A 13,439-nucleotide genomic window follows, 5' to 3' on the forward strand; every position below is an offset into this window, starting at 1 on the left:
GGTGAATGGCCATGGCCTAATAGGCCATCTGTGGAAAACACATTGCAGTCAATTAAGAGTCCACTTCCTCCAGTTGTCATGGCCATTACACAGCCCCACCACGACAAGTGACTCTTCAGTGGCTTTTACTTTTCAACTACTCGCTCTTTTTCATTCACAATGTCCTCGAGCTGCCCAGTTCCTCAAAGAGAGACTTTTTTTTCTAGTTTTGTTGTCCACTATGCTTTTCTAGCTTCTTTTGAAATGCAATTTTTTTTTTTTACTTAGCAATATTATGTGACCCTGACAGTCAAATACAACCTCTTTCACAATCTCTTTTTCTCTCTTGCTGGTACATATTCTCTCTTCTAGATCATACATAAAAAGCAGAGCTCTTACCTCCCTTTGAGAGGACAGCCTTTAGAATCATTACATGTATCCAATGAGCTAATTTAAAAATCCTTGTCTGGAAATGTATTTACTGTTTTTCATACAGCCTTCCCAACACACACATACACACATGCACCTTTACAGGCAGCCAACTCTCCCACAATCCTGCATTTTTCACTATTTTCATAATGTAACTTTAAAAAGAAAGCATCAAACCTGCAGGTTTCAACAGCAACTTTCAGCAGTTTACAGCCGCATTAGCAAGTCTAATATGACACAGCTCGAGTCACGCTACAGTGACATTTCCTTCGTCAGTTCATTTTTGTTTTTGAGTAACACTGACGCATGACAGTTGACGTGCAGAAAAAGCACTTCTGTAATGTGACAAAATCATATTGACGTTAATTCCTTTTACAAAAGGAATTTAATCAGCAATTGTGTTTGCAGGTGTGAGCTGAATACACACTATAAAACTCGACCGTCTTGTTGAACAGGAAGGGCAGATCGTGCGTGATAGTCAGTCAGCACTGAACCGTGTGTTGTTGTCATTTGCTCTAATGAACCAGTCAGTAAACGTCGCTTTCTTCAAAGGTTACTTGTAATCTTATTTCCACGTTCAGTTTTATTTCCAAAGAGCCTGGAGAGCTTGTTGTCATTGCGCAGCCTTAGATAATCCTTGGGTGTTGTGAAAGACGGATGCTGAAAAACAATGATTCACACCTCTTGTCAGCAGCGCAATAAAAGGCTTATCGCCCTCGTCTCACAGCTTGTTATATGACGCTGTCAAATTATGATTGCTCTTACTGTGCACACACTGTTTACACCATTTCACGTTTGAGCTGTTGCACTACACAGACCTACAGCCAGCATTTAGGATATACATTGATTCAAAAAAGGTTTTGAATCAATGTATATCCTAGTCAGAGTCACACTTCCTTTACCAATTAGTTACTGTAAATGGTGAATCCTGAATCCACTGCTTGCCTTTTTTTTCTTTTGATACATTCTGTGCACATGTGCATTTGAATTAAACTAAGCATGATTAAAGTACCCTGTCAAGTAAATGAAGCAGACATAGTCATCAGCCATTCACATTAAATAATTTAGAAGTATATTCAGCAAGTGCAACTGTGAGTCAGCCTGTAACATGACTTTTTGAAACTCTGCCATTGAATTTTGCATTATGAATTCAGGTTGTAGCCGCGCAACAGTTTGGCAACCTGTCCAGGGTGTATCCTGCCTCCCAGATAGGCTCCAGCCTCCCACAACCCCGAATTGGATGAGAAGAAGACGGATGCATGGACAAGGTTGTATATCATAGCAGATTTGGCTCTGCAATTATTGGCACATGTTGGGGCGCTTAATACATCCTTGTGTACCTGAGTACTGTTGCTGACCATGTCCATCCCTTACTGGTTTCTTTAACAGCTGTGTGATGCTATCATGTTAACATGGGCCAAAATCTCAGAAATATTTCCAGCACCTTGTTGAATCTAGTCCACAAAGAATGAAGGTAGTTCTGAAGAAAAAAGGGTGTGCCTAGTGAAAAGCCTCGCTAAATATCACCAGTAGAATACAAAAAAGAAGCATAACGTGAAACAACACAACTTTACTTAGATGCAGGACTTGTTTACATTTAACCATAAACTGGATAACCCAAGAATGTGTGAATAGTATGGAATAATGTTCAAAAACATGACAAAAAGTCAATAGTTTGCATTATTTGGTATTAAAGGACACTGAACACAACTTCATTTGCAAGAGTTTTAATAATTTACTAAAAAAAAGAGTGTAAAAGTAACAGATCTCTCCCACCAAAGTGGATCTGTTTGATATTCAAAGTGATGACAGATGTAACAAATTTCTGCAAACTTGCCTTTGTACATTTGTGTATACTTACTTGGCAATTTAACCTCTTGGCTGTAATTAAATGAGTTTTGCACTGTATACTGTATATCAAAAAAAAAAAAGCTCAAAGGGAAAAAAATACTTTGATATGAATTAAGTGAAAGTAAACCAACCAGCATTAAATGTACAACTTTAAGAAACTCCAAAAAGCACATCTGAAAAGTGTATATACAAACATGCTAGGAATCTAACAAAGAGCAGACTGAGGGAAGCTGGAGAGAGACGGGCCTTTCTAATGGTTTTCTTGACATCATTTAGGAGAGCCAATAAAGTAAAGCATCATTCGGAAATGTTTCATAATCTCGCAATACCGTGGATTTTATTGCCTATTTCAAGTTTTTGTTAGGAGAATAGGAACACTTTATAAATATACAGTTCATAGCGTATCTCCTGCGTGAATTTAATTTAACTTAAATAAAAAGTTAAAATGTTCAGCATCTGTAGAAAACAAAAAGAAACTAAAATGCATCTTTAATAAATGCTCAGACTGTGCCCATCCCCAGTAACATTAAGTGCCTGCTTGAAAGAGGTAATATATATTTATGTATGTACACACATATATATAGATATATATATATATGTATATATATATGTATATCAAATTCTATGACATGATATAATTTGTATAAATATGGCGTCTTTACAACTGCATTAAAATGACAAATTTTTATTTCAGATCCCAAGACGATTAATGGTCGAATGGGAACAAAAAGGCCTTGTTTAAGTTTCTCATTTTCTCGTTTTAAATATTAAAAATAAGTCTCGATTCTTTGTAAATGTATGCCATACATTATAAACAACACATGTTACTCAACTGTACAAATATTTTCCATCGTGTTCATATCTACAACACTTTGGAAGGTACGAGGGGGAAAAAAGTGCCATTATCAAATAGTCCCCCCTTCTGGAGCGAGTGGGAGTTGCTCCTCTCAGAGTGAAGGTAAAAGTTTCTGTAACCAACCAGCAACCGAGAGACACAAGGAGCTCAGTTCTATACAAAAAATGTAAAAACACCTTTGATGTAACAAAGACACGCGCTTGTGATCTCACGTCACTCTGCTGGTTGTAAAACACGCCATGTGGAGTCATGTGACCCTGCACAGAAGTCCCTTTTGACAGTTGAGGGTGTTTAAAAAAGAACCGTACGGAGCTTCTCTGTAAATGTCGTCCACAGATGCTTCAAAACACACAAAGAGATGCTGCCCATGTGGGATATAATGGTTTGTTTTTAGTTTTTTTCTTGGATAGGCATAGTTGGGATGGATCTGTCCGTGTTCCCCGAAATGTTCACAGACCCATTTCTGAAGGTACACCCTGCACTGGCTTTCCACTGCGTCGCAGCTGAGTGACGTTGCTGTTGAAAACATTTCGCTCTTCTTTTATTCGTTACATTCCAGGAATGGGATTGTCTGGCTTGTCCTGTCCTTTATTTGCCATCAATCCATGTCTACCTAATAGAACAGAGGAGCTCTGGTGCCCTCTGGTGGTCGGAAAGAGGTGTAGGCACAGGAGAAATTAAGCTAACCCTCGGCCCTTGACTGCTGTCCTGGAAGTCTCACAAAAGCTAAAGCATGTTTAGGATGGCATTGTACATCTGGACTAGTATGGCCAGGTGGACGGGCAGGCAGGATTGGCGATCTTGAGTGGCAGGGGTACACGTCAGCCAAGAGAGGGCATTGTACTGCTCCAGCACAAACCTATGAGTGGAAAATATACACAGTTTTATCAAGGCGCTAGGTGAAAACTGTTGAAGAGGAAAAAATGTAACTGCTGCTTTTTCTATGAGATCACATCTAATTCTGAACTCATTCTTCACACTGACAAAAATATGCAAACATCTGCATAATTATCAAGGTGATAATTATGAACTTTTCAAGAACTATAAGAAGAAGGCTTCATATTTTCAGGCTTTATGCAGCTTCCTTCATCTGAATTGTTGGTGCTAATATGAAACATATACATTTAGCACGCTTGTCAATTTCATTAGCATTTAATGCACATAATGAAGTTACCTGAGCACGTCAGAAGTGGTCTTTGAATCCAAGGGGTGTGGGGCCCTCTTAGTCTTCTCTGACACGTTCTCATCTGACTGTGTTATGGAGATATGGTGGTGGAGAGAGGCCTGCGGGCAAGAAACACAAAGCAGTTTAAAGTACTGAAGCTTGACTGCTTTCGAAGTTTACCTGAAGATTTTATAAACAGATCTATAAACAAATCAATAAATTTGAGGTTTGTGTCTCTCTGAGTTTCTCCCTCTGTCTCCAATCCTGAAAGCTTTACATTCATTCTCAGCCACACTTGCATTGTTGTGGGTACCTTGAGGAAAAGCGGACACTGTTTCTCAGCCTGCGGGCAAGAGGCCCAGAACCAGTGAGGAAGTCCGTTCGCCTGTGCAGTGGAGACGTAGTAGCCCAGAGCCAGCGGCTGCTGCTTTAGCTCCTCTGGGGGATTGTCCCTTGACAGCAAGCGCTCTCCCTGGCTCTGCAGACAGAGAGAATGCCAGCAAATAAATATTACCTTCATTGCAATCTGGGGTCATGACCTGTACAATTTATTCATCTGTCAACAGGCTATATTTCTGAGCATGTGCACTGACAGCTGTGGGCTGTCTTCCTTAAACAGAAATGCGTACGTTAGCATTTTATGACAGGCAACTCTTCATTTTTCAACCGAAATAAAACGGTTATGTGTAAACATAGCTCATTTACATTTTAAAATATACGACAGTCGCTCTTTTTCTTTTGTTACAGGGTGCCACTTGTTTCAAGCCTGTGCACCCTCTTTCCACTGAACCCTGACTCACCCTGGTGTGCTGGAAATGGGATCCCATTCCCATCCCAGATGGAGACCCAGGCGAGGGCACGGGAGAGGTGTTGGGTGAAGAGTGGAGGTTCAGCATTATGCCAATGCCAATGTCATTCTCCAGTTCATCAGGAAAGGGAAGATCAAACATGTCATCTGAGGAGAAAAAGTAAAGTAAATGCATGCTTTACTCATCAACAACAGCAACTATCTGTGGTCATTAAAAGCCTACTCAAAGCACACAGCAGCACATATCTGAAAACTATTTTCAATGTGACTTTCAAAGCACAAGGACGCCACCTGTTGGTACAAAAAAGCACCATCGTATTTATCCAACTGTTCAAGGTCTACTACTAAATAATCTTATTACTTTAGCATAACTGCTATCCTGGGTGGCATTACCATTATTGTCTTCTGTCTGGTAGGAGCTGGACGCCAGCTGGGTAGTTGAAGAAGTTGGAAAGACTAGAATGTGTGTACAGGAAGCATCCTGAGGTGTGTTTAGCTGCGAGGTCTGCAAGTTCAAAGCAGTGCTGCGGCCAAACACAGAGCCCATGGTAACCGCATCTGGATCCGCATAAACAGAAACACACAAAAGGTGAGGGGAAAACTGTATTTATTAGCTATTGAACTAAAGTGGTCAGCACATGTTTAATTATTTATTATAGCTGAATACAAACATTTGTTTATGTACACTTTTTCTTATTTGCACACTGGTGCAAAAAAATTTCTGTTATTAATCTGTTACTCTGACTGTTGTGACGTCTGAACGCTCAAGTATGCGCTATTATTAGTGCCACAGCCATAAACATGACAGCTAAACTCATAATTTATTATGCTAACTGCTAAAGTGGGTGAGCTACTTACCAGGCATGACCACGAAGGAGCCCTGTGGCTCCAAGGCGACCAGGCAGGCGCTGAGGATTGTTGGAGAGTCAGCAGCTGAGATCCCACACATGCGGCACGCCTCCCTCAGCTGGCGTCCTATTGAGTGGAGGGAGTGCTCCCCAAGGAGTGAACTCCAGTCTAGTAAGAGAGATAAAGTAGGGGATATAGAGATGTAGCAAGAAAAGCCAAGGTTTTAAGAGAGAGCAAGTTATGAAATGTCTTTCCATTATAAAACGTGTGTCTATGTGTGTGCGTGTGTTTGTGCACCAGTCTATGACTACATCTGTAATCAGTACAGGTGGGTAACACGAAACTCTCCATTCAAAAGGTCAGAAAATTTAATTACGATAAAAGAATAAAAGAAGAGTTCGTCAGAGAAGTCTGCTGACTGAATGGCCCAGTTGTCTTTGCTTAAAGCCAGAAACTGAGCAAGTCCAGTGAGTCCCAGTGTCCTTTCAGTGGATTATATGGAGCTCAAAAAATTAAACACTTTTCATTCAGAGTATAGCATCGCATTAGTTAAACTTCTGGGATACTTATGTGGTTAAGTAGCAGAGGGGGTTGTTGATCAGTTTCAGCTGATTTGCTGTTAATGAAGTTAAGAACAGGCGCACTAGAGGGGCAACAATGAGACAATCCCTAAAACAGGAATGGTTTTACAGGAGAAGGCCTTTTTGGAGCCTCATCTTTTCTTTTTTTTCACTATTTTAGCATTAGGGTAGGGTCAGTGTCACAACTGGTGGCATGAGGTGATACGTGGACCCTACAGACTTCGCATAGGTACGCTAACTTCTCCAGTTGTGTCTCCCAACATAGTCCCAGGAGCATGGAGGAGATTCCGGGAGAAAGGAAGTTACTCTAAAAGATTTGGACAGGGTCGTAGAAGGTCCTTTACCCATCAGCAGTACTGGTATCTACTAATTTGTGCAAGGAGGAACAGGATTAGCAGTGCCAGAGCCAGAGCCCTACAGAATGACCTCCAGCAGACCATTGATATGAACGCCTCTGATCAAACAATCAGAAACAGACTTCCTGAGGATGGCCTGAGGGCCTGACGTTCTCTAGTGGGCCCGTGCTCACTTCCCCGTGGGGCATGATTGGCATTTCCCATAGAGTACCAGAACTGGCAGGTACACCACTGGCACCCTGTGCTTTCCAGAGAGAGCAGGTTTACCCTGAGCACATGTGACAGATGTGAAACATTGGGCTGACTACAACATCATTCAGCATGACCAGAGCTCAGTGATGTCCTGGTCCAGGTCTGGATTGTGGAGGCCTTGAACATCTTTTCATTCCTAACACATTGCCCAGTCCGTATCATTATAGATATTACAAATAGATATTTTCTCTCATTGAGATCTGATGTGTTTTCTAATGATCAATTTCATTTTTTCAGCACTGTAATATTGATAGATGTGCAGTATGAAGAGTAAAGGTCAGTTATACCCTAAATTAACCCTCAAGACTTTTTACTGCTATTTTGCAAGAAAAAACTATTCTACTGCACACTTCCTCTGCTTAAAACCTATCAGAAAGAACTGAAAATGAGTTGTGTCACTCACCTTTAAGCTCCCCGTGGCCTAGTCGGCCTAATCGACCAATAACAATCCTCCATGGCAGCGATGTCATCTGAATGATGCCAATGCACCACTCCCACAGCTTCTGTAGTCCCATCTTCCTAGCTGACGCCTTAGGACGGCGGGCTCTGAAGTGAGAAGAAATCATGAAAAAAGCTAGAAACCGCCATGTCACACCAAACGCTTTGACAGGACAGGCCTTTCACTGAAACCGTTTCTCACCTGTTCGGCACATCAATGTTGATGATACAAGTCTCTAAGAGCTCTCCTTGCTGGTCAGTGCAGGAAACAAGCAGCCAACGCTGGTCATGTGACAGGCAGTATCCTACAAAGAGCACGTTGTATTTGGGAGGCAGCTCTGCCCATATTTCTCCTGGTTCTGGCTGCTTGGGACGGCTTGGACCGAGCACAAATGGTGGAGTGTACAGCTGCAGTGGGCTGGGGTGCTACATTAAACAATTAGGATTTTATTAAAAAGGGAAGTTATGATATATACTACAGTTACTGAAACCAAACATATCATTGAACTGTCATGCTTACCTCTGGACTCTTAAGTACCGAACTGACAGTGGAAACTGGGCCAAAACCAGTCAAGGACTTGATATGTGTTTGCTGGGGTAGTAGACGCCTGCACTGAGAGTAACAAGAGAAGGCCAGGGAGCGCAGGTGTTGCAGGTACAAATGGCTCTCTCCGCTAGCTGGCTGGAGTAGATACTGGCACGGCACCACCTAAAATATAAATGACGCAAAGAAATGTTGAGGATGGCGATCAAAAGTGAATTCTGCTTCCTGCCTCGCAATTATTTTCTTACCTGTAGCACCAGTGCGGGTCTTGTTGTTTCAGGCAGTGTCTGCAGCATCTCTGTGTAGCAGCGGAGAAGCCCTAGCAGCCAAATGCTACTTGACTCTACCTCGTCACCTTCTTCCTCCTCCCCTCCATCGTTTCTCGCTCCGCTTGAGCTCAGGAAAGCGTCCACTATGTAAATAACAATAGCTGGTGGGTTGGCATGGCTGTCCACTGAGTCAGCCACAGTGGGGATGCCTATTCTAGACTGCTCGGAAGAGCTGAAAAAAGAGCAGAGGAAACAAGCTTCAGTGTAAATAAGCTGGAAGAACAGCTGAGATGTTAAAATCATTCTTAATCTTACAGTTCAGGGTTTTCTGCTGGTGTGTTGGCTGGTGGGGTGGAACTAGGAGGTCCTTTGGAGTCACTGGCTCCTCCTTGGATCTCTTCTGTCTGGCCTGCGGTTGCTCCAGTTGGGGCTGAAGCATTTACTGAACTGGCACCACCTGTAGTTTGTTCTCCTTGAGTGGAAGAAGAAGGCTGAGCTGAGGATGTGTTGTTCACAGGCGGCTGGGCTTTGGGAGGTAACAGAAGACTGCTGTCCAATGGCAGGGCAGAGAGCTGGGGGCCTGAAAGCGATAAAAAGAACACATGCCCATCTTTATTCACCTAAGATAAAGAAATATACAGATTCAAAAACAGAGCTAATGCGATCCAGTTCGTTTACTCTGTTCAGTGATTCTCACCAAGCTGCTGCTTGCAAGCATAAGCATAAAGTTTGAGTTTGTTGAGGTTGTCAGTGTGCTGCTGTCCAACCCAGGGTCCAGTCAACCACTGATCCACATCCAGCTCCTCCAGCTTTTCTTTCTCCACATCTTCTCCCACGCGCACGATGCCATCTCTGGACACCTTGGCCAGCGGACGGTGCTTCCCAAGACGGCATGTCTGGAATAGGAGTTGGGAAAAGGACATGAAAGTCTCAAAGTATGTACAAATGAGTTGAAATCGGACCGTGGCTCTTACTTGGAGTTCAATCTCCTACCTCATAAACTGCACTAAGCTCCAGAAAGAAGGATCGGGCAGCAGACAAAAGCGAGGGGCTGTTGGGACAAACCACCATATAAGCAACATCTCGTTGCCCACCGTAAGGTTCCAGCAACAACTTCTCCCAGAAAGGCAACGCCAGCGGGGACAGTGCCAAGAAGTCCCGCTCCCGGTCATAACCCAGCAGCACTGTAGGAATGGGCAGGGGCTCCGGAGACTCCTCTGAACCTAAGAAAGGAAAACATTATGACATCTTTAAGATATATATTATGGCACAAAATATACAGGTGAAATTCAACACAAAGCGCTAGCTGTTCACGTAAACACAAAGAATGCACTGACTCACCATAAGAACCTCTCCCGGCCATCTTATGAAACTGCTGCCAGGTGAGCGGACCCTGAACATGCTGGATGTTTTCCCAGGTCCGTCCTGTTCTCTTTTTCTGGATGGCATCCTGCAGGAAAGGCTGCAAAGACAGCAGCATACGCACCATATCCTGTGACGACAACATGCTCATATCCACCACTTTCGAGACACACACACATACACACACAGAAAGTGTACAGATGCACAGGCGTTAACAAGATTCTGAACACCAAAGAAACAAAGAAATACATAAAGAAATACAAAATACATCATAGATTACATATAAAAGCAGCCCAGCATGCATAATAAATATCTTAATTTAAGGGATTTATCATAATTATTTATCATATGAGTCCACTCTTTAGAAGCCAGATTACAATTCTTACCATTAGTGTGAGGCCAGGAGTGGAGAGCGGTACTTCTGACAACGGATAGATCTACTTTCCCTCCTGTGGGGTTATCCACATACTGAAGTCCCTGCTCCAAAGCATTGTAGCAGGCCGTACAGGCATCACTCCCATCTGCCCACTGCTTTTCAGACATCCAGCTCTGGAGCAGTGCCCCTTTGCGGCCGTGGCAGGAGCAGCTCAGGGGGAAATGAAGTGAAGCCAGAGAAGAAATTGGGTGGGAGCACTGTTCCTGTAAAAGGACCATGACCGCAGGAGAGGCAGGCGCTGCATCCTGCGGCCGCTTGGCCTTGGAGTCTCCCATAGTCGGGTCCCGTCTGGAAAGTGCTAACCTCCTCTCAGCTGCTCGCCCTACTTCGGAGGTTCGACCAAAAATGTCGAGCTCGTCCTCCAGGAAGAGGCCTGTTCCGAGGGCCAGTCGCCTGTTCACGATGGCGCTGAAGCCACACATGCAGCGATACTGATCTTCACCAGTGGAATCTGGGATATAAACCCCCACATCTGCTCCTTTGACATTCTGGTTGCAGGCACAAATACAGCAGCTGTCAAAGTTGCGATCCTTGAAGACACTGAGGACAGAGTCTGAGAGGAGGAGGATTGTGTACAGGCTGTGGGCCTCAGGCAGAGACGGGCCCGGCCGAGCTAGGGGCTCTACAGAGCTGAGAGGCAGGCTTGTCGAAGGGGTGGAAACTGGTGAGCTAAGCTCAGTACCATCCTGCTTTACTGAACCCTGTCCAGAGCTTGCAGTGTTAATACCCCGTGGTGTACGTGGAGTTCTTGGGGTGGGCACAGAGAAGCGTGGGGTGGCAGGAGATGGGAGGATGCCAGTAGTGGTACTGGTAGAGGCAGTAGCTCCACTCATCTGCACATAGTCCTGGTCAGCAAGGGGAACACTGGGAATATTTCTGGAAAAAGAATCGAAAAAACAAATAGTGAGACAAACAAGATTAGCGTTACTGTCTGGAAGCATCTCTTAAAGGTTGTGCAGTTTGTTCCAAACACAAAAGGAAATCCTCAAAACTAAGTGATATCGTGCTTAGAGCACTACAGTCTTTCCAGTGAGGCTAAAAAGTGCCCACAAGCCATCCTATCAGGAACTGCATGCTTAAAAAAACCTTTAAAATGAACTCATTAATTATCCTTGGTAGATTAAAATCCTTGCCGCCAGGGGGCAGCGTTTCACCAGTGTTGAGATGTTTTGGATGTGTGCTTTTCTTTAAACTACCCATTTTCCCCAGGCTCCCCCATCCCCACCCCCCGGCCATCATTGCAAATAAGAATGTGTTATTAATGACCAGCCTGGGTAATTAAAGGTTACAGTGACAGGTACACGCTAAAACTACATGAAAGTAAAGCTGGGCCCTAATTCTCTCCAACACAGTAAACAGATGTTCTACACTTAAAGTCAAAACAGTTGTGTCTTTGCATTCTGTTGACAGCTTAATTTCAGAAGCTTTAAACTATTTTAAACAGTGATTTATAATTACAAGCAATGTCCAAACATAAAACTGTTCAAAAAGAGTTATAAAAATATGATCTTCTCGATCTATAAAGAAGAGGAAAATATTTAAATTAAGTGAATGTCTCTATTTAAAAACAAACAAACAAACAAAAAATTCATGATGTGATATTATAGTATATAGTATATCAGAAATCTGTTCACTATTTTTATTACAAATTATATCAGTAAGGAAGCTGACTAAATATTCACTGATAATTTATGGCAAAGGGGTGGGATTAAATAAGTGTATACTTCTTCCCACTCCCTTTCAACATGTAAATTAATCAGAATGGTTTTTTGTATGTAATTTGTATAGTATTTTTTTTCTCTCTTATTTCTTTTCTAAATGTACTTGTATATTGTTCACATGTTGAAATAAAATTACCAACCAACCAACCAAGAGAAGCACAAGATGAAAGTCGTTTTACTCTCTAATGTGATAACTGATTACTCACATGTATCCATCCTTGGTGAAAGCAGAATTCTGGGGATGCATGACCGTGGGGAAATGTTCCATCTTGGGCAACAAGGACCAGGAAGGACGGTAATAACACTGTTCAGGAATCTTGAGTGGTGGAAGATTCTGGCTGGGTAGGCAGGCTAGTGGAGCAAACATGGAGGAGCCTATCAGCGGCTGGACAAAGAGAGGAATAAATGTTTGTTATTTACAAGTATAAAGACATGTTTCAATACGCTGAATAAGTGGTTAAAGAGCAGAAGTTGAGGAAAAGCTTCTTTCTACTGTAGGCGCAATTAACCCTTGTGTGGTGTTCGTATTTTTGTTACTCAGCCAGTGTTCATGGGTCTGGTGGACCCGCTAGAGTTTTGGCTTTCCAAATTAACACTATCAAACAATTTTATGTTAAATTACTCAACAGATGTTTACTTCATCCCAATTACAAGACATATGAACAGCAAACATGGTTAATTTTTTCCCTTTACCTTTGTTAGATCACATTTATGAATTAATGTGCTTCTCGTTTTTCTTTTATATAAAATGTTATAAATAAATCAGTTATAATCAAGTGGAGTGAGTGGAAAGACACAACACATTTACACGTGTAAAAATAATTAATTGTTTAATTTTTCTTTTGAAAAAAACTGAACACGGGTCTCACAGACCCGAACACCATACAAGGGTTAAAAGGGCTATTTAGAAATCAGGCTTGCAAATAAATCAACTAAGACAGTATTTTTCCAGATTTTTGGAAAAAACAATTCAGTGGCCACATTATTGAATGTCTGTCCCCAGCATCATTAGCAGTCCCTGCCTTGAGTTTCAGAATTGTTGCTTATCTACTAATCACAGATTTTCAAATTATAAATACCTCCTGAAAATCACTGAAATTAATAAACCAGTGATTCCACAAAATTAATGCCTCCATCCAGTTCAGTTCTGCTTATCCAGTTCAGGGTCACAGGAGGCCAAAGTCTACAGTCATAAATCTATTTGCTAATTTTCTTGAAAAACATAAATAATTTCTTGAAAGAGCAGAGAACTGTGTTTTTTAGCAAACATCCCCTGTCTGTGGTACTCTGTTGACTATTTAAAGCAACAGGATGGCTTGGGGAAACTACCCATGTTCATATTAATATGTTTTTTAGAGCAAACAGAACAGTGACATTTTCTCAGCTTTAGCTGCGTAACTGATATGTTAGCAAGATATTCCTCAGTGATCTTCTGTTTGCATTAGGGACTGCATTAGGATTCTAAGAAACTGTTAAAAGCAGATGTTCTCCTTGAATTATTCACACGTTTAAACATTCAATAACATGTCATAAGAAGCAGGAT

The 13,439-nt window shown here is 42.2% G+C and overlaps 1 protein-coding gene across 4 annotated transcripts in view; it reads right to left on the bottom strand.

Annotated features, from left to right (window-relative positions):
* Positions 1 to 2,119: 2,119 nt before the first annotated feature.
* LOC147325981 (mediator of RNA polymerase II transcription subunit 13-like) overlaps positions 2,120 to 13,439 on the bottom strand; it is an 89,428-nt gene continuing 78,108 nt past the window's right edge. For all 4 annotated transcript variants that reach the window (XM_086300787.1, XM_086300788.1, XM_086300789.1 and 1 more), the window contains 16 exons: positions 12,103 to 12,281; positions 10,126 to 11,051; positions 9,719 to 9,898; positions 9,371 to 9,600; positions 9,075 to 9,273; positions 8,693 to 8,957; positions 8,357 to 8,609; positions 8,085 to 8,273; positions 7,767 to 7,990; positions 7,530 to 7,672; positions 5,947 to 6,105; positions 5,482 to 5,646; positions 5,081 to 5,235; positions 4,594 to 4,758; positions 4,290 to 4,399; positions 2,120 to 3,974 (listed from right to left, as the gene is read on the bottom strand). In XM_086300787.1, coding sequence (XP_086156913.1) covers positions 3,842 to 3,974; positions 4,290 to 4,399; positions 4,594 to 4,758; positions 5,081 to 5,235; positions 5,482 to 5,646; positions 5,947 to 6,105; positions 7,530 to 7,672; positions 7,767 to 7,990; positions 8,085 to 8,273; positions 8,357 to 8,609; positions 8,693 to 8,957; positions 9,075 to 9,273; positions 9,371 to 9,600; positions 9,719 to 9,898; positions 10,126 to 11,051; positions 12,103 to 12,281 — 3,675 coding nt within the window. In that variant the 3' untranslated portion in view covers positions 2,120 to 3,841. The remainder of the gene's footprint in view (positions 3,975 to 4,289; positions 4,400 to 4,593; positions 4,759 to 5,080; positions 5,236 to 5,481; positions 5,647 to 5,946; positions 6,106 to 7,529; positions 7,673 to 7,766; positions 7,991 to 8,084; positions 8,274 to 8,356; positions 8,610 to 8,692; positions 8,958 to 9,074; positions 9,274 to 9,370; positions 9,601 to 9,718; positions 9,899 to 10,125; positions 11,052 to 12,102; positions 12,282 to 13,439) is intronic.

This window comes from Aulonocara sp. 'chitande type north' Nkhata Bay, linkage group LG7 (assembly GCF_057382095.1).
Source record: "Aulonocara sp. 'chitande type north' Nkhata Bay isolate Kocher_YH1m ecotype deep benthic linkage group LG7, A_spYH_male_GT1.1, whole genome shotgun sequence".
In the NCBI taxonomy this organism is placed as follows: domain Eukaryota; kingdom Metazoa; phylum Chordata; class Actinopteri; order Cichliformes; family Cichlidae; genus Aulonocara; species Aulonocara sp. 'chitande type north' Nkhata Bay.